The sequence below is a fragment of the Dioscorea cayenensis genome, chromosome 10, assembly GCF_009730915.1.
Source record: "Dioscorea cayenensis subsp. rotundata cultivar TDr96_F1 chromosome 10, TDr96_F1_v2_PseudoChromosome.rev07_lg8_w22 25.fasta, whole genome shotgun sequence".
Classification (NCBI taxonomy): domain Eukaryota; kingdom Viridiplantae; phylum Streptophyta; class Magnoliopsida; order Dioscoreales; family Dioscoreaceae; genus Dioscorea; species Dioscorea cayenensis.
The window spans coordinates 18,401,184-18,422,320 of NC_052480.1; the positions used below are offsets into that span (position 1 = coordinate 18,401,184).

Below are 21,137 nucleotides of genomic sequence, written 5' to 3' on the forward strand. Positions count from 1 at the left end.
ATTAAATCACATATACATGTATTTATACTATTTATAAATATGTATAATTATACGAAATTGATGTATCAATACGATTGTCGTGAACATCAACTAAAGAAATAAATATACGTGATACCCTCAACATTATACGCCAATTAAACATGATAAAAAGAAATACTTAAACAATTATTTTTCAAAATACTAGCCATTAAATAATTATTTCAAAAATAATAATAATTAATCAATTATTTAAAAATAATAGCCACTACCAACTCACCTCGGTGTCCTTGGGTTCCTCGCTAGACTCGAACTCCCTCCCAAGACCGAACAACACCCTAATGTAATAATATAATAAAAAAATAAATAATATATTTAAACTCAAAAAGAAAAATACAAAAAAATAATAATCAACTCTCTATCGGGCCCACTCACCCAATCTGCTAAAAATCCGACCTTGCATAATCCAACCCGGCTTTCAATCGCACTTAAACCAACTCAATTTAGACTAAAACACGCTTAAACCAATCTGAACCAATCTCAATTCCATCGAACCAAGTCTCAATTGCACTGAACCAAGCTTTAATTGCACTCGAACCAAAACTCAATCAAACTGAACCAGCTTGAACCAACTCAATTCTTATTCAAAATCCTTTTGAACCAACTCTGGTTCAGTCCAAAAACCCTTAACCCAAATCAACTCGAACCAAAACCCAAAACTATCTCAACTCGATTTGATCATGCCCCAACTCAACCAAATTAATTCAACTCAATCAATTAATCCAACTTGGTTTGATCCAACCAATTCAACTCGGCTAACTCAACCCATTTCAATCTAACCATTATCATTAACCTCCTAATCATCATAATCATCAATTTAATTAACTAAACCAAATTTTAATCTCGGTGCTACAGTAACGTTACAGTAAAACCGAAAATCTCATCTCCATTTTCAAGCAATTTCCATCCCAAATACAAGGTTTTTCAAAAACAATTTCATACACTCATCATCTACAACAACATACCAAGTTTTTTTCTACTCAAATCCATCATTTTTTTCTTCATTAAATCCACCAAATACACACACACACATACATTCAAGTATATAAATAAATAAATCATCAAAATACTTTACCAAATAATACTTCATCCATTCTCCCTCCAAATACCAAACTTTATCTCTTCCAATTTCTCCAAATCTCTCACTCTTTTCTTTTTCTTTTAAAAAAACTCTCAGCTATCAGTAGTAAAATGGTGGAGAAGAGATGAACAACACTCAAGCTCTAGATTTTTTTCTCCAATCTTATGATTCAGCCGAAATTTACATTTAGTCCCTCAAAACATAATTTCTTACAAAACAGTCCCTGAAAAACTCACAAATGGTCCCTGAATTATAAAATAGTATTCTCAAAAGATCCTTTTCAAATTATCCAATGGTCCTTGAAGTATAACACAATATTTCAAAAAAAGGTCCCCACCGCCTTACCTTTCAGTCCTTGGTTTTTCGAAAACATTTTTATATCAATCCTTTTTCTATTACTCTTTAACCAAAAAAATCTTTTTATAAACTTTCACACTTAGGTCCTTGTTCTTTCCACTTAGGGTTTCTCCACAAGGTTACTCTATAGAAAAATTCTTATCTGAATCGTAGTAATACCCTGAATATATTTTCCAACAGTTAATCACAGGTTCAGGGTATCACAATCCTTCCCCCTTAAGAAAATTTCGTCCTCGAAATTTCCTTAGCATACATCAATCTGATATCACTGAATTTCACTTACTTGTTCCAAATCTGTTCTCTTGTTCCAAATATGCTCAATAGTAAATAACAATACTGCTGAAAGGATGTCCAAGTATCTCACGATGATCAAAGTGAACTCGATTCCTCTCATACGAGTGTTATACACTGTGATACAACACTCTTCCTCGATGTGTTACTCGGCTTCCTCACTTCCAAAAAACTCATACAATAAAATAATCTTGTATTTTTCCACAATCCGAAGAAAAGCAACTTCTTATTCACAAGTAGGAATACATCATACTCGAAATACACGTAGAATACAAAACATCTCAAGCACACAAACGATAATACAAACAGATTATTCTACTATTCACAAGTCCTCATACGCTCATCGAACCTCATCCTTGTCTCACGGTTTCATGGGTTCAACCTTTCCCTGCTCCATCGCTTTCAACCGCTACACCATAGTTAAGGATCGCATGGGCATCATCATACGCCGTCAGAAACTCCTCGAAACCCATACCTCCTTCTCAATTCCGCATACGACCTCGCCCTAGGTGAAAAACGCTCCATGTAGATATTCCTCACCTCAAGCAACTATAGAGCTAAAAATCTCGGTATTCATGGTTACCACATAACGAGCTTGTGGGACATAAACATCAGTCATTGCTTGTTCTTGGTTACCATGTGCAATAATAGAACTAGAAGATGCTCGAGGCAACAAGAGTAGAGCTAGAGGGTACTGAGCGTAATATGGGTTTCCATCTCTTCTTCGCTCATTCTGCTCCTCCTCTCTCCTTCTCTGCTCCTCCACTCTCTTCTCTGCTCTTCTTCCCTCTCTTTCGCTTCCTTCCAGAAATATCTCTACTCTTTCTCTATTATACCTTGGAGGAGGTCCCCTCGCCCTCGACTGCTCTCAAACGCCTTGGTTCCATTACTCAAAAAAATCCTTAAGACACTCAAAATTTCACCGATGAAAAAAATGCAAGTCCGATCTTCTCCTCTATTTAAACACAACTAAACTACACTTAGAGGAGTCGCCATAATTCATCCAAAGTCCGACAAATCAAACTCGAATCAATGTCACATCATAACACACCTTTTAAGAATCAACAGAAGGTAATAAAGAAGATCGGTTACTCACGGGCTAATCTCCATATTCTTAAGCACGGGTACGTCCAAAGTATCTTTCAAATCAAACTCAGAATCATCGTGTGCTATCAACAAAGAGAATGCCAAATACCCTTCTTTCGGCAACTTTAAGTTAACTTATTTTGGATAAAACCAATTCCAATAAATATCTCAACCCGTGATCCTAATCACAGTGCACTGTCTCGCTCTCTGTCTCAAATGTCAAAACCTGCTATCAGCCTTATTCCCAATATACAACTTAGGTTTTAACCAGATTGGAGACTCTTAATACTTCTACTGGCCCTTAACTTTCTGTCTAATCCCTACTAAACCTCTAAGTCTAGACATGACTTATAAACTTAGGCTCAGATCACAACCCGTGATCTCTACCAACCGGGGATATCTCAACCCTACGACTCGATACCAAAAGATGTCACACCCACCCTCTTCTACCGAGGTAAATGTGGCACCCATCGGGTTAAAATTCCCTTTTAACCTGAAACCCGACACCTGCTTTTAAACAAAAAGCGGACCTACAAATCACAATTTACAATTTTTTTCACCAAGTACAGTGTTCAAATACATAAATACAATAAATATAATTACTCTAATTTAGGGTACAACCGCTACAAGGTCACTGACACCAATAACAAGAAAGAAAGAAATGAGGGGACCCACTCGCAGCTCCCGGACTCAACCCCCGACTAGCTCTATACTCGATCGTGCAATCTAGGGTCACGCTCCCCGCAGCTTTACAAAGACATTCACTGGGTTCAGAGTGGCTTAATAATTTCAAATACTAAAAATACAAAGTAGTATATAAAGTATATAAATACCAACTCGCTTAAATAATTTTTCCAACTTTTTCCAAAAATACTAGAATTCTAGCAAAAATACATTTTTAAAGAACTTTTTGAAACATAAATTCATCATAAATCAATGTCAAAATAATCGATAATATAAAACCATTCTCAAATCCATAGCTCGAAAAACTCTCCCCGACTTAGCCGTCGCGACTAGGTTTGGGAGCCGCTAAGGTCCCTCATAACCTCGACGTTGGCACACCCGGTCCCCGTGGGTGACCCCGGGATCCTCGATGTATCGTCCAATCGTGGGCTCTACGCTCCCACCGATCCGACCAATCAACACTCGTGTCCACCACGCCACCTCTAAAGGGCGGCCCGTGGGGACCCACTATCGCAGTAGTCGGGCCTCAGCCCGTCACCATCCAAAACCAACATGTAGATGCAAAGAACAATACAAACTCAGATAAATCATATCACATGGTCCTTATCCAGACATTCACAGACGATACATGCATAATATCAGTAAAATCCAAATACAAAATACCATTCCTATGCCAGGAATGAAAGCCAGTCCCACAAATATTGTCGGTAAAACATTTTTAATACACGCACACGATTTCACAAATCATTCCAAATCAAAGCATATATAACCATCCAAAAATAAATTCATGAACCGAATAATTAAATCACATATACATGTATTTATACTATTTATAAATATGTATAATTATACGAAATTGATGTATCAATACGATTGTCGGGAACATCAACGAAGAAATAAATATACGATACCTCAACATTATACGCTAATTAAACATGATAAAAAGAAATACTTAAACAATTATTTTTCAAAAATACTAGCCATTAAATAATTATTTCAAAATAATAATAATTAATCAATTATTTAAAAATAATAGCCACTACCAACTCACTCGGTGTCCTTGGGTTCCTTGCTAGACCCTGAACTCCCTCCCAAGACCGAACAACACCCTAATGTAATAATATAATAAAAAAATAAATAATATATTTAAACTCAAAAAGAAAATACAAAAAAATAATAATCAACTCTCTATTGGGCCCACTCACTCCAATCGGCTAAAAATCCGACCTTGCATAATCCAACCCGGCTTTCAATTGCACTTAAACCAACTCAATTTAGACTAAACACGCTAAACCAATCGAACCAATCTCAATTCCATTGAACCAAGCTCAATTGCACTGAACCAAGCTTAATTGCACTGAACCAAACTCAATCAAACTGAACCAGCTTGAACCAACTCAATTCTTATTCAAAATCCTTTGAACCAACTTGGTTCAGTCCAAAACCCTTAACCCAAATCAACTGAACCAAACCCTAAAACCATCTCAACTCGATTTGATCAAGCCCAACTCAACCAAATTAATTCAACTCAATCAATTCAATCCAACTTGGTTTGATCCAACCAATTCAACTCTGCTAACTCAACCCATTTCAATCTAACCATTATCATTAACCTCCTAATCATCATAATCATCAATTTAATTAACTAAACCAAATTTTTAATCTCGGTGCTACAAGAACGCTTACAAAGAAACCGAAAAATCTCATCTCCATTTTCAAGCAATTTCCATCCCAAATACATAGGTTTTTTCAAAACAATTTCATACACTCATCATCTACAACAACATACCAAGTTTTTTCTACTCAAATCCATCATTTTTTTCTTCATTAAATCCACCAAATACACACACACACATACATTCAAGTATATAAATAAATAAATCATCAAAATACTTTACCAAATAATACTTCATCCATTCTCCTCCAAATACCAAACTTTATCTCTTCCAATTTCTCCAAATCTCTCACTCTTTTTTTCTTTTCTTTTTAAAAAAACTCTAGTTATCATGAAGAAATGGTGGAGTAGAAGATGAACAACACTCAAGTCTCTAGATTTTTTTCTCCAATCTTATGATTCAGCCGAAATTTACATTTAGTCCCTCAAAACATAATTTCTTATAAAACAGTCCCTGAAAAACTCACAAATGGTCCCTGAATTATAAAATAGTATTCTCAAAAGATCCTTTCAAATTATCCAATGGTCCTTGAAGTATAACACAATATTTCAAAAAGGTCCCCACCGCCTTACCTTTCAGTCCTTGGTTTTCAGAAACATTTTATATCAATCCTTTTTCTATTACTCTTTAACCAAAAATCTTTTATAAACTTTCACACTTAGGTCCTTGTTCTTTCCACTTAGGGTTTCTCCACAAGGTTACTCTGTAGAAAAATTCTTACTGCAACTGTAGTAATACCCTGAATATATTTTCCAACAGTTAATCACAGGTTCAGGGTATCACATGGTCCTTCTCCTCCGACGAAGTCCACGTCTGTTCCTTTCCTCTATTGCTCTTTCTTTTTCAGCAACATTGTTCACATTTTTTAGATCTTTGCTTAGTTTAATGAAAAAAGACCTAATATGGCTATCTTTATCTGAATGTAATTCTTCTCTTTCAAATTCTCCTAGTTTTTAATTTTTACTTTATTCTTCTGGATGTCCAGAATTCCAGATCTGAATTTGTTCTTTTGCTGCAAAATATTTTAGTGTAATTTAGTTTTGATATTTCGCCAATTTTATCATTCTCCAGATCATGCAATCTAATACTTGTGTGGGCCCCACATTTTTTTTAATTATTTTATTTATTGTGCATGGATGACAGTTACGGAATTTTATTTACTTATCTTTTAATTAGGTTTCAAAACCCTAGTCGCCGTCTCTTTGTTTCTCTCGTTATGGATCTTTGTTTGGATTAAGATGAGGGAGAGATTAGTTTTTTTCCCCTCTTCTCCTATTTTTTTCTTTTGATTTGGTGTGTGGTGCCGGCGGCGAGGACAGGGATAGGTCTCTCCGTCAAAGGTTTTGTCTCGAAGAAATATCGTAGGATTTTGGGGGTTTTTGAACGATCGACAAGTAAGTAAACCACATATAAATCTGTAAATATATGTATAATTCTGATTTCCAATAATGGTTTATATAATCATTTTGTTAATTTGGATTTTATTGTTTAGAAAATAAACATTTCTATATTATTTTAGTTAGTTTTTTTATTATTATTTTTTTACTTTAGAAAAATACGGATTCATGGTGTGTGTGTATATATATATATATATTTTGAATTAGTATATCTGTTTAATTAGTTTATTTGTTTAATTCATGGTTAATTGAATTTATTTGAATTACTGGGAAATGATATTTTTGTTTTAGTGGGTTATTTCCATATTTAATTAATTTTTTTTTATTATTTGTGTGGATTATTCTGTTAGTTAATAATAGATTATTTGATAGAATTGGAATACTTTTTGATAGAAAATGGGATCACAGAAATTCCCAGTTTCTGCGTTGACAATAATTTTTGATGTACAGATATATATTTTTGTATAGAAATTCGTAGTCCCCAATTAACAATGCAATAACCCTGTCACTGGGGGTTAAACACTGACAGTGTCGACACGTACTTCTAACATAGAAACTATCGTTTCGCACCGTTCCGTCGGTGAAAAATATATATATGTGGTTAAACACTGGGGGTTAACCACATATAAATCTGTAAATATATGTATATGCAAATTCTGATTTCCAATAATGGTTTATATAATCATTTTGTTAATTTGGATTTTATTGTTTAGAAAATAAACATTTCTATATTATTTTAGTTAGTTTTTATTATTATTTTTTTTACTTTAGGAAAATACAGATTCATGGTGTGTGTGTGTGTGTATATATATATATTTTGAATTAGTATATCTGTTTAATTAGTTTATTTGTTTAATTCATGGTTAATTGAATTTATTTGAATTCATCGGGAAATGATATTTTTGTTTTAGTGGGTTATTTCCATATTTAATTAATTTTTTTATTATTATTTGTGTGGATTATTCTCATTAGTTAATAATAGATTATTTGATATAATTGAATACTTTTTTTGATAGAAAATGGGATCACGTAAATTCCCGCTTCTACGCTGACAATAATTTTTTTGATGTACGATATATTTTTTTGTATAGAAATTCGTAGTCCCCAATTAACAATGCAATAACCCCATCATCGGGGGTTAAACATCGATGCATGTCGACACGCATTTCCGACATAGAAACTATAGTTTCGCACCGCTCCGTCGGTGAAGAATAACGGCTTCGATATTCGGCTCGGGTCACCGAGGGTAAAACCTATGAGTTTCGAAATCCGACTCGGGTCACCGAGTTTAAATAAATGAGTTATGATATTTTTGTTTTGGCATTAGTTGTTTGGGGCACTTATATGCTCGTTATTTTTGGTAAATTAAACTGCTTTTGAACCATTTCGATTTATGGGTTCATTTTTGATATTTATTTCATTATATTACATTTTTGTATGTTTTTAAAAGATTATTGAACATTTTGTGATCCCGATATTTTTTTAGTGGTTACTTACTGGGCTCCCAAGCTCATAATCTTGTTGTTAATTTTTTCAGGTTTTGAGGCCTTGTATCCCTACTTGGTTTCGGCCTTGTAGGTGTACGGCCGTTTGTCCGCGTCCCAGGTCCATAGAGCTGGGTTCGGGGTGTGACAACTTGGCTTATGATTGCATTTTCATATAGTAATTTTGGGATGATCAAAGATATTGAACTCATATTTATGTCAATTTCTAGTTGTAAGGCATATTCTCTATCATGTGGAGGGCGTGCGTTCAAATCCCATCAGAAGCATGATAAATATGGTTTTTACGATGGATGGGTTCCCTGTGACGTGGTGCATTCAACGCACCAACGTATAAGGTGAGGGCGCGTGATGCATTCAACACGCACCTACGTACAAGGTGAGGGCACGTGTTGAATGCATTCAACACGCATCTCCACATTCCTTAAATCAAAGTGGCTTATCCCAAAAAATCTCATATTAAAGGTGTCTTCCTTGTCTATAAGATCTTGATACAAGAGTTTATTTCTCTAATGAGATATCCTGAATTTGCCTTATGGTTTTATTCCTTTTTTGATTATTCTTGCGTGATATATCCATGGAGTTTTCTTATAATAAGTAATGTAATGGACTATATAAATGTTGAATATTTAAATGGTCAAATCAGATATTGGGTTTTCCTTAAATGGTCATCTTTACATGTTCAATGGCCATTTTAGTTAACGATTGAAGATAGAACAGCATGACTAGGGCAAATTTTGTTATCTTATTCTTCATATAGGACTGAGGGGAGGTTGCTTTCTAATAATTAATTTCAGGTTGTATGCTCTAGCAAATTTCATTTATGCTTCACTTTCACATGGATACTGTAGTTGTGCTTTTAACCTGTTTCTACACTGTTGACTGATTGCTTGTTACACCTGTATTTGGAGTTTGGTCTAATCTTTGCTTTACTTTTTCAGAATGCTTCTTTCTTTTGTAACACATTCATACCCTTGTACATCAGCCCAGACATGGATATTAATTATTCAGGAAAAATGATTTATGAGGCATTATTGTATTTCATTTTTGTTCATTACAGGTGAGTGATATGTCACTCGTGGATTACATTGCCGTGGCTCCTGTGAAGCATGCTACTTTTATCCCACACACTGCTGGTCGGTACTCAATAAAAAGGTTTCGTAAGGCTCAATGCCCCATTGTTGAGCGCTTGACTAACTCCTTGATGATGCATGGTCGTAACAATGGCAAGAAACTGATGGCAGTTCGGATTGTCAAGCATGCCATGGAGATTATTCATCTTCTTACAGATTTGAACCCAATTCAAGTTATTGTTGATGCTGTCATTAACAGGTTAGAAATATTTGAAGCCCTTTTAAATGTTATACTTTTGGCTTTTGTTGCCTATCTATCGAATATAAAAATGTGTATATGTTGCAATGTACATTGATAGTGTTTGGATCTGTCAGTAGTTTTTTGATCTAGACCAATTCTGTTAAATATGTTCTCTACCTGCTTTGCAGCATTGTTAACCAAATATATATGTATTTTAAATATGTGACTAGGTTGTTTTCATAGTTCGTTTATCCTGATTAACATGCTTAGTTAAATAAGGATGGTTATATTGGAAATCAAATAAGGCATGCATGTCCTTAAATCCACTTTGTCCTCTATAGTGGACCTAGGGAAGATGCAACTCGAATTGGTTCGGCTGGTGTGGTGAGACGTCAAGCTGTGGATATCTCTCCATTGAGGAGAGTGAACCAGGCAGTATACCTTCTCACTACTGGTGCTCGTGAGAGTGCTTTTAGGAATATCAAAACAATTGCTGAATGCCTTGCTGATGAACTTATCAATGCAGCAAAGGGCTCTTCCAACAGGTGTGTATTGCTGTATTTACTTATCGAATCTTTAATATTCTTGTTTATTCTCTGCTTGTAATTTTAAACCTGATCTGATGCTTGGAACTTTTCAGTTATGCAATCAAGAAGAAGGATGAGATTGAACGAGTTGCCAAGGCAAATCGCTGATGGATACTGTAGACCTATAGGCTTGGAGTCTTAGCTTAGCATTGGTTCCATTTTGCGAGCACAATAACTCGTTTAGTTATGAATGCATGGTTTTGAGTTAATAAACCTTAAATTTAGCATAAGTTATTTCTTTCCTCAGATTGAGTCAGTTGTCCATTTTGGATAAATGTGAACCATTATTTTACCCTTTTTTTCTTAAAAAACATTGGTGGTGCTATTATAAGTCCTAGTCCTGTGTTGTTGGGTACAATATAAAAAGACAGTGTTCCACTATACTTTGCATAACGAAGTTTATTTTAATCAATATCGCTTACACGGGACTCACATTCTGTTTATTAAAATTTTTTTATTGTTAACTTCTAAATATTTCAATAGTGTGACAGCTGAAGTATTATGCAATATAAAATTTATTTTTTTATTTAAGTAAATTTTTAAAAAAATCTTTTATTTTAAAACAGGGGAAAAAATCAAAATTACAAAATTTCTAGAATATTTTAAAATTTATAAAAATTCTCAAATTACCAAAAGTTTTATCATACTAGAATACTATAAAAATATAAGAATTTATAAAAAATAATAAACAAAATAAAAAATTTAGAATTTGATTAATTTTCAGAATATTATAAATTTTTAAATTTTAATATTTTTTGAAATTATTTATATTTACATATATTTATAATTTTAAAAAATTAAAATTTTTAAAAATTGTATGCATAAAAAATTAATTATTTTTAATACGGTTGAGGAAGAAAAAAAAATACTTTCTAGGTCGTAACATGATCGGACTCAATTGAGAAATTCTGCCTAGCCGTCTAGGCCAGCCAACCATCATTGATCTAGCTAAGAAATTCTACCTAGTTGGCCTTACTAGCCAGCCATCATTGACTCAACCGAAAAATTCTACCTAGCAAAGCGAGGCAGCCATCCATCACAAACTAAACCGAGAAATTCTACCTAGCCTGGTGTGGCAGTCATCCATCACTGACTAAGCCAAAAAATTCTACCTAACTTGGCATGCCATCCATCTATCATTGGCTCAATCGAAAAATTTTGCGTAGTAAGTTGTGCCAGCCCCCATCACTAAGCCTGCCATCGTTGACTCAAGCGAGAAATTGTGCCTACCTGGCCAACACGGGCAACCATCACTGACTCAGCCAAGAAATTCTACCTAGGTGGTTGTGTAAGCCAGTCATCATTGAGTCAGCTTAGAAATTCTAAGTCGCTTGGCGTACAATCCAACAATCATAGACTCAACCTAGAAATATTGCCAAGCCGGCAGTGTGAGGCAGCCATCATTGAGTCAACCGAGAAATTATGTATAGCCGACCGTAAAAGCCAGCCATCATTGAGTGAGCCAAGAAATTTTTCCTAGAGGGACGTGCCAACATGCCATTACAGATTCAGATAAGAAATTATGCCTAGTTGGACAGGCAAGCCAACCATCACTGACTCAGCCAAAATTTTCTGCCTAACCGAGTAGGGGCAACCATCAATCACTAACTCAGCCAAGAAATTCTACCTAGCTTGGCGTGCCATCCATCCATCCATCCATCCATCAATGATTCAGTCGAGAAATTCTGCTTAACTAGTCGTTCCAGCCCACCATCACTAACTAAGCTAAGAACTTATGCCAAACCCGCCAACCATCATTGACTCAGTCAAGAAATTCTGCCTAGCTTGGCATGTCATCCATCCATTACTGACTTAGTCGACAAATTCTACGTAGTCAATCATTTCAGCCGCCCATCACTAACTCAATCGAGAAATTGTGCCAAGCTAGCTAAGCTCACCAACCATTCCTGTCTCAACCAAGAAATTCTGCCTTGCAGGCCATGTCAACCATCAATCATTGACACAGCTAAGAAATTCTGTCTCACCAAACGTGCAAGCCATCTATCACTGACTCAGGTGTGAAATTCTACCTAGTCGACCGAGCAAACAAGTAATCACTAACTCATGAGAAAAATTCTACCTAGGTGGCCATGTGAGTCAGTTATCACTGAGTCAGCTGAGAAAATCTGCCTAACCAGGTGTGCCATCCAACGATTACTAAGTAAGCCAATAATTCTACCTAGACAGGCGTGCTAGCAGGTAATCACCAACTCAGCCAAGAAATTCTACCTAACCAAGCGTGCCTGCTAACCATCACTTACTCAGCCGAGAAATTCTGCCTAACCGGGCGTGGCAACTATCCATCACTTATTCAGCTGAGAAATTCTGCCTCACTAGCACCGCCATCCATCACTGACTTAACCTAGAAATTTTCCTAGCTGACCGTGCCAGCCAGCCATTACGAACACCGAGAAATTCTGCTTAGCTGGTTAGGCTTGCCAACCATCACTAACTTAACCTAGTAAAATTTTGCATAGCTGGCCAGGCCAGCCAACCATCACTTCCTTAGCCAAGAAATTCTTCCTCACCGACCATACCAACCACCAATCACTGACTCAACCGAGAAATTTTACCTAGGCAGCCATGCCAGCCAACCATTACTGACTTAGCCGAGAAATTCTGTTTACTCGGCCATACCAGTAAGCCGAGAAATTCTGCCAAGATGGCCGGGAGAGCCACCCACCACTGACTCAGCTGAGAAATTCTACTTCACCAGCCATGCCGCCAGCCACCACTACTCAACCGAGAAATTCTTCTTTGATCAGCCACAACAATATAACAACAACAACAACAACAACAATAACAAAAAATGATACACGAGAAAAACATAAAAAAAAATGAAAATCAATAACCAATAAACAATTAATAATGATAATAATAATAATAATAATAATAATAATAATAAACCATAAAAATATAACAATAACAATAAAAAACAATAAAAATAAATAACAACAACATCAAATGAATGATACACGAGAAAAACGAAAAAGAAAACGAAAATCAATAACCAATAAACAATTAACAATTAGTAATAATAATAATAAACAATATAACAATAAATAATAATAATAAACAATATAACAATAAATAATAATAATAAACCATAAACCATAAATGATATAACAATAAAAATAATAAGAATAAATAACAACAACAATAATAATAACAAATAATACTTTTAAGTTCCTGAGTCATTGGAAAAAGTTCAAACTTACATGTTTAAATTTTCATCATTCCTAGCATCATGACCACCTAAGATATTAGTATAGCATCCAAATGTGAAAATCTAGCACTATTAGAATTTTCATCATTATCCAACAAAACCCTAGATCCTCTCTACCAAGGATGAATTACATGGAGTAAAGATGAAAAGAAACTATACCTTGATAATTTGAAGAAGAAGTGAAGGATAATCCTTCAATTCACAAGTAAAGAAGGTGGGGAGGGTTAGGGAGGGCTCTCATCCAAGAAGAAATGAAGAAGAAATGGGAAAAAAGGGTTAAAAGGGAAGAAAAACGGGTATACAACCATAATACCCTCGCCTCAATGTCCTAGAAAAAACATCACACGGGCGTGTGACATTTTCACACGGCTGTGTGTCACCCCATGTGAATACCCTTATGGTTCCTGAAAATGTCACACGGCATCATACAAGGCCATGTGAGTGCCACTGGTGTTAGTTCCGGTGTGCCTCCCAAATGCCCAAGAATGGTTCAAATGACCATTTTACAACCAAGAACTCCACAAAAACTCAAAATACACTACTACACACGAGCTAAAGGAAATACTAGGAGGAAGAAATAATAATATAATATTATTGTTTTTATTTAGCTTCTTCACCTCTTACAAAATATTTATCAAGTTCGTCATTAATATAGATATAACAAAAAATTCTTAATCTTCCTAGACTCCAACATTTTACACCATATAACTCACAACGTTTACTCCAAATAAAAAATATTACTCCAAAATAACTCTAGACTTTTCACATAGCAAACTCATGTTAGCATATAACTCCTCATTTCATTAACCCCAAAACCTTTTCTTATTTTATAACTAAAATATTTAACTTAATTTTTTACACTTTTGTGATGCAGAGGAAGCACTGGAGTTGGCACCAGAATAATTGCAAAAAAAAAATTATTATCCACACCACTATAACTTTTCGCCATCATATCATCCTTCAAAACAACAATCTTGTAGAAAAACTCCAATGAAAAACCTGTAGAGTTGAAAGGAAAAATTGAGGAAAGTAAGAGAGAGTAGTCTCTTTCATTCTACTACCAACTTTTCATCTTATCATCTCAAAAATAGGAAAAGCAATTAAACATAAAACTTAAACATGATGTAGGACAGCTGGGGACTAAGAACCCAACGTATCAAGTGCTAAGACCTTTCACTGCTTATTCCTAAAACTTGAACCAAATCCCTTGATTATTAAATCTCAGTGGTTCATCAGTCTTCACCTGTTCTGCTTGCCTTAAACTAGAACCAATCTCATGGATCTTCTCATCTCCACCATTCATTTCACTCTCTCTTTTCCTTCAATGATCATACTGACTTTTCAAACATAACTACCCCTACTATTACAGACATCACAAAACACTAATAAACAAAACATCTTCAGCAAAAACATCTTTAGTAACACAGCTTCCCTTGCTCAGTACAACATCTTCAGTAGAACTTCAATCATACCTCAATAGTAACTACTAGTAACACAAATGTTATGGCACTCAACAGGCTGCCATAAAAATAAAATACCTTACCAACACACTTCTTATCTGCCATGTCAGAAAAATGCTAAAATGAGATAAATCAAGATTTGGGGTTGGAGTTGATTGGAAGAAATGAGCTGCAACATTCAAATAGCTTAAGGGTTTGTATAATGAAGCACTAGTGTTACATAATTCCTAAATATATCTATAAAACAAAATTACATTGAAGTTATCATGTACATTTAATGGTGATGGCTCACTTTTTCCTAGGATTAGAGATGTGCTTAGGTGGATGGCAAAGACGCTGTAAAAAATTTGAGAAAGATGAGGCTCATTTAGCAAGGGTTAGAAAGCTTTTTATACGTTGTAGGATTTTAAGGTCTATTGCAAAAATCTATCATTCTCACCCTTTATATATATATATATATATATATATTAAGAATAAAGACATAAATTGTCATGCTTATATACAAATTTTCTTTACCTTCCCTAGTCCTTTATATGACTTTTGAAGAAGATCCCATCTCCAGCAATCATCTTAAAAGTACTTTCATCTACTCCATGACAAATAATGAAGAGTACTTTTTTGTCTTGCTTCCTTATCCAATTCAATTGAGTTTTTGTAGTATGAGACATTTGTTGGTTGTGATTGAAGAGTTTAAAGAAGAAGTTGATGTAAGAAGCTGTGAAGGTTTGATGAAGGTGAGAAGGTGTTGGGATAGCTATTGTAGTGCTGGTGTGAAGATACAGAGAAGCTTTGTTCTGTTTTTCTGTTTTCACAAGAGGGTAGTTTGGTCTTTTCAGGTGTTCAAATAGTTGGTAAATTCATTGAGTTTTTGGCAGGAAAGAATGAAAGGTTGAGATGTGTTTGATCAAGGTTTGTGTTAAGTACTAGGCAGCCAAATAGATCAAGGTTGTAAGAGGAATGGATGGTGGAGATTGAGTAATCTGTTGATTTTGTTTTAGTTCGAGGCAGTATAAGATTAAGCGGTTGGGGTGCACCGAATGTTGACACGTTAGAGCATGACTCAGCTCAAATTTGTTTAAATGTTTTAGTTATTAGTTATTGTTTAAGTTTTTCTGAAATGTTTTTGTCTTAGAGAATGAGAACTCCCTTATTGTAGTTTACTTAAATTTTCCTGTCTTATATGTGAGGAATTGAAGAAAGTTGTCTATAACAAAGTTGTTCCTTATGGTATCTTGTTTCCATAGTGATTAACAGTGGTATCAGAGTTGTATGGTGTGGTATGTGAATTTCTATTTGAAAGTGTTGATTGTGCATGTGTTTATGGTTTAATGTTGTACTGAGTCGTGGTGGTTTTTTTGGTAGTCAATTAATGTATTGACAAAGTGAAGAAAGTTTGTGGTGGTTTCAAGGAGAGGTATTTGTGTTCACTTGGTGTGATGGTGTGAATGTGTGTTTGTGCAGTGATTTGTGAAAACATGGCTTCAAGTTCATCTTCAACAGCTGAAATATCACATACAAGTTTACCAGTGTTTAAGGGTGAAGGATATGAACATTGGAGTCATAGGATGAAGACATTTTTCAGGTCTCAAAATTTATGAAAAATTATTGAAGAGGGTGTAAGTCAAGATGAATCATAGGACAAGAAGATGGAGAATGAGAAGGATGATGCTAAGGCTTTGTTTCTGTTGCAACAAGCTATTAGTGAAACAATTTTCCATCGGATTGTGAGGTTTAATACTGCTAAAGAAGCATGGATACACATTAAGAATGAAAATCAAGGCACTTCCAAGATGGTTTCTATGAGGCAGCAAACACTAAGGCAAAAGTTTGACTTGTTACAAATGAAAGAGGAGGAAATAATTCAAGACTATATCACTAGAGTTTTGGTGATTGTCAATCAAATTAGAGGCATGGGTGTGGATTTGGCAGATGCAGATGTGGTTTCAAAGGTTATAAGGAGTTTGTCTTCAAAATTTGTGCATGCAGTTACATCAATTGAAGAAGCAAGGGAGATATCAACTTTAACTTTGGAAGATTTGAGTAGTTCTCTGCAAGCCCATGAAGAAAGATATAATCAATTTCTTGAAAAGCAAGTGGAGAGAGCCTTTGTTATGAGAGGAGGAGCAAGTAGTGGAAGGAATTATTCTAGAGGTAGAGGAAGAAGCTGGAGAGGAAGAGGTAGAGGTTTTGATGATCAGAGGAGTGGCAATGTTGGTATACAGAATGAAACAAGACAACAAGGTGATACTAGTGGTGGTTTATGGCAGTCATGAAGAGGATGTCTAAGATCTTTTGGGAGATTTGGAAGAGGTCAGAGGCAGTTTAGTGAATAAAGGTTTGGCAGAGGTGGATTACATGAATGTATAATGTTTTAAATGTAAGAAGTTTGGTCATTATTAGTCACATTGCTGGTCTCAAGGTAAGAATTTTGATGAGGGTTCTTCTAGTACTCAACCTCCAAATGAGTGTGATACTTTGTTTATGGTGTATAATGATATAGCTGGTGAAGATCCATTAATTTGGTTGTTGGATAGTGGTACCTCAAGCCATATCACAGGGAGAAGAGAATTATTTTCTCAATTGGATGAAAGTGAAACACAAAGTTAGATTGGGTGATGACAAAGAAGTTGATGTGCTTGGCAAAAGGTTCTGTGGAAATTCAGGTGAATGAAGGACATAAATTCATACATGGAGTGAAGTTTGTTCCTTCATTAGCACACAATCTACTCAGTGTGGGTCAGTTAATTGAGAATGGCTACAATGTGAATTTTAGCAGATATGGTTGTGTTATTGAAAATGCAAAGACAAGTGAAGTTCTCATGAACATTCAGCGAAGCAATAATTTATTTCCTATTAAGTTTTTCAGGAGTGAGCAAACAAATGTGGTGTTGAAAAATGCAGAAATGTCAGTATTATGGCTTAAGCGATATGGTCATCTTAATTATTAGAATTTGCATGAATTACATAGTCAAAAGATGGTATTTGGTTTGCCAAGTGTACAGAAAGTGCAGCAATTTGAAGATTGCGTATTTGGAAAATTGTCAAGATTACCATATCAGTCTGGAAGGTCAAGGAGAGCTACTCAGCAATTACATTTAGTACATGCTGATGTGTGTGGGCCTATGCAAACAGAATCAGTTGGTGGTAACATGTATTTTTTGCTATTTATAGATGATTTTTCTAGTGTGTGATGGGTTTATATTCTGAAGTTCAAGCATGAGGTGTTTGCATGTTTTCAAGGTTTTCTTGCATTAGTTGAAAGACAATCAAGAAAAAATTGAAGATCTTAAGGACAGATAGAGGAGGAGAATTCTTGTCCAGAGAATTCAATAATTTGTGTACTAAGCATGGTATAAAGCATGAATTGTCTACCTCATATTCTCCACAGCAAAATGGAGTTGCGGAAAGGAAAAATAGAACTCTAGTGGAGAAGGAAAGAAGTATGTTACATGCTAGTGCTTTGCCGAATAAATTCTGGGCAGATGCAGTACTAACGGCAGCCTATGGATCTAATGTAGCACCTACTTATGCGGTGAATAAAAAAACACCTCATGAAGTGTGGTATGGATGGAAACTTGATGTATCACATCTAAGGGTATTCGGTTGTGTGGCATTTGCTCATCAAGCAACACAGAATGTGCAAAAGTGGGATGATAGGGTAGTGAAAGGAATTTTTGTTGGGTATGCTAAAGATACAAAAGCTTATAGACTGTATATACCAGATTCTGAGAAAATCATGATCAGTAGGGATGTCAAATTTTTTGAATCTGAAGTGTGGCAGTGGTCAGATAAAACAATAGATGCACAATTGGCTCCAAGGATTGTTATTCAGGAAGGAACTACATGAAATACAGTTAGTAGAATGGTAAGAAATTCCTCAAGCAGTGATGAGACAAATGAAGGTGGTAATTCTTCAGAGAAGCAGGTGACAGAAGACAGTGATACTAATATTGATGAAACACCAACACAGAAGGTAAGAGCTTTAAGAGATATTTATGAAAGTTGTAGTTTTGCATTGGCAGTAACTGATCCAACAACATTTGAAGAAGCAAATCAACATGAAGTTTGGAAATTAGCTATGAAGGAAGAATTGAATGCAATAGAAAAAAATCAAACCTGGGAATTAACAGTCTTGCCTGCAGACGGAAAGTTAATTGGTGTTAAGTGGATATATAAAACAAAGTATAAACCCAATGGTGAAGTTTCCAAATACAAAACAAGATTAGTTGCCAAAGGTTATACACAAGAGTATGGGATAGATTATGAAGACATTTTTGCTCCAGTTGCTAGAATGGAGACGGTGAGAGTTATGTTTGCTTTAGCTGCTCAATTAAATTGGAAGGTCTTTCAATTAGACGTGAAATCGACTTTCTTAAATGGGGAAATTAAGGAGGAAGTTTATGTAGCTCAGCCTCAAGGGTATGAAGTTGTGGGTCAGGAAAATATGGTATACAAACTAAATAAGGCATTATATGGTTTGAAGCAAGCTCCAAGAGCTTGCTATTAAAAATTGAATGGTTATCTAGAGTCACAGGGATTTCACAGAAGTGCTACAGTATATACTCTATACAAGAAGGTTAGTAAAGAAGGAATTGTTCTACTAGTTTGTGTATATGTTGATGATGTTCTGTATATGAGTTCATCCTTAGCAGTTTTGGCTGAATTTCGAGAGAAGATGAAACAAGTTTTTGATATGAGTGATTTGGGCAAGGCTTCATATTTTCTGGGTTTGGAATTACAGCAAAATAGTGCAGGAATTTTTATGTCACAGAGGAAGTATGTAGAGAATTTGTTGAAGGAGTATCATATGCTTCATTGTAAGCCAGTCAATAGTCCATTGTTGTCTTGTGCCAAATTGCAAGTATATGAAGAAGCAAATGCAGTTGATGCAACCAAGTATAGAAGATTAATTGGGAAATTGATGTATGTCACTCATTCTAGACCTGACATTATGTTTCTAGTGTGTTTATTGTCAAGGTTTATGCACAAGCCTACAACTATCCATCATAGTGCTGCTAAGCATATACTAAGATATTTAGTAGGGACAGTAAATTTTGGTATTCTATACTGTAAAACAGATTCAAAGGAGGTCTTGCAAGGGTTTTCAGACAGTGATTGGGGTACTAATCCAATTGATAGAAAAAGCACTAGTGGAGTGGTTTTTACTTTGGGGTCAGGTGCCATTACTTGGATGTCTAAAAACCAAGATATTGTTGCTTTGTCTTCAACAGAGGCTGAATATATTGCATTGAGTGCAACTTGCTGTCAAGGAGTATGGTTGAAACAAGTACTTGCAGATTGTGGTTTGCAACATAAAGAACCAATTACAATTCATTGTGACAACAAATCTTGTATTGCTATTGTTCAAAATCCAGTTTTTCATGGCAGGACCAAACATGTGGATGTGAAATTCCATCATATCAGAAATTTAGTTGCAGAAGAGGTTATCAGGTTAAAGTATTGTGCTTCTGAAGATCATGTGGCCGATATCATGACAAAATACATAGAGGGAAGACAATTTTTGAAGTTTCGTGACTTATTAGGAGTTTGCAAGCTTCAATCAAGGGGGGAAATTGTTGGTTGTGATTGAAGAATATGAAGAAGATGTTGATGTGAGAAGCTGAGAAGGTTTGATGATGGTGGGAAGGTGTTGTGTATTGTTGTTGCAGTGTAGATGCAGAGAATCTTTGTCTGTCTGTCTGTTTTCACAAGAGGGTAGTTTGGTCTTTTCTAGTGTTCAAATGGTTGGTAAATTCGTTGAGTTTTTGGTAGGAAAGATTGAAAGGTTAAGATGTGTTTGATCAAGATTTTGTGTTAAGTTCTAGGCAGCCAGAGAGATCAAGATTGTGAGAGGAATGGATGGTGGAGATTGAGTAATCTGTTGATTTTGTTTTAGTTCGAGGCAGTATAAGATTAAGCGGTTGTGGTGCACCAAATGTTGACACGTTAGAGCATGACTCAGCTCAAATTTGTTTAAATGTTTTGGTTCTTGGTTACTGTTTAAGTTTAGAATTTTTTTTTTCCTGAAATGTTTTTCTATCTTAGAGAATGAGAACTCACTTGTAGTTTGCTTGAATTTTCCTGTCTTACATGTGAGGAATTGAAGAAAGTTTTCTATAACAAAGTTGTTCCTGATTATATCTAGTTTCCATATAGTGATCAACAGTCTTCAGTATGTTATGGGGACTGCATTTCTATATAAAGTTTTGGCTGGTCTTATTTGCATCATATAATTTTTCTGTTTAATGCAGAAAAATGTTTATGTACAGTTAATGAAGCAAAAAGATACTGATAATAGTTGGTCCTGGAGCAATTTTTGGGGAAAGCCAAAGAATTATCAAAATTCAGGTAAGCATCCTTTTCAATGATGTATATGATTAACAACCATAATCTTTTTCATTTCTCTTCTTATATAGAAGAACTTTCTCTTTGTAAATTTG

The 21,137-nt window shown here is 35.1% G+C and overlaps 2 protein-coding genes across 2 annotated transcripts; both read left to right on the forward strand.

The window, feature by feature from the left end:
* The first annotated feature begins 2,470 nt into the window (after window positions 1–2,470).
* Window positions 2,471–10,149, forward strand: LOC120270332 (40S ribosomal protein S5-like). Its single transcript, XM_039277337.1, has 5 exons — window positions 2,471–2,645; window positions 2,825–2,863; window positions 9,139–9,442; window positions 9,766–9,969; window positions 10,065–10,149. The coding sequence occupies exons 1-5, from the start codon at window positions 2,471–2,473 to the stop codon at window positions 10,117–10,119; spliced, it is 777 nt and encodes a 258-aa protein (XP_039133271.1). The 3' UTR covers window positions 10,120–10,149.
* Window positions 10,150–16,343: 6,194 nt separating this feature from the next.
* LOC120270333 lies at window positions 16,344–16,970 on the forward strand. Its single transcript, XM_039277338.1, has one exon. The coding sequence runs from the start codon at window positions 16,344–16,346 to the stop codon at window positions 16,968–16,970; it is 627 nt and encodes a 208-aa protein (XP_039133272.1).
* The last annotated feature ends 4,167 nt before the right edge of the window (window positions 16,971–21,137 follow it).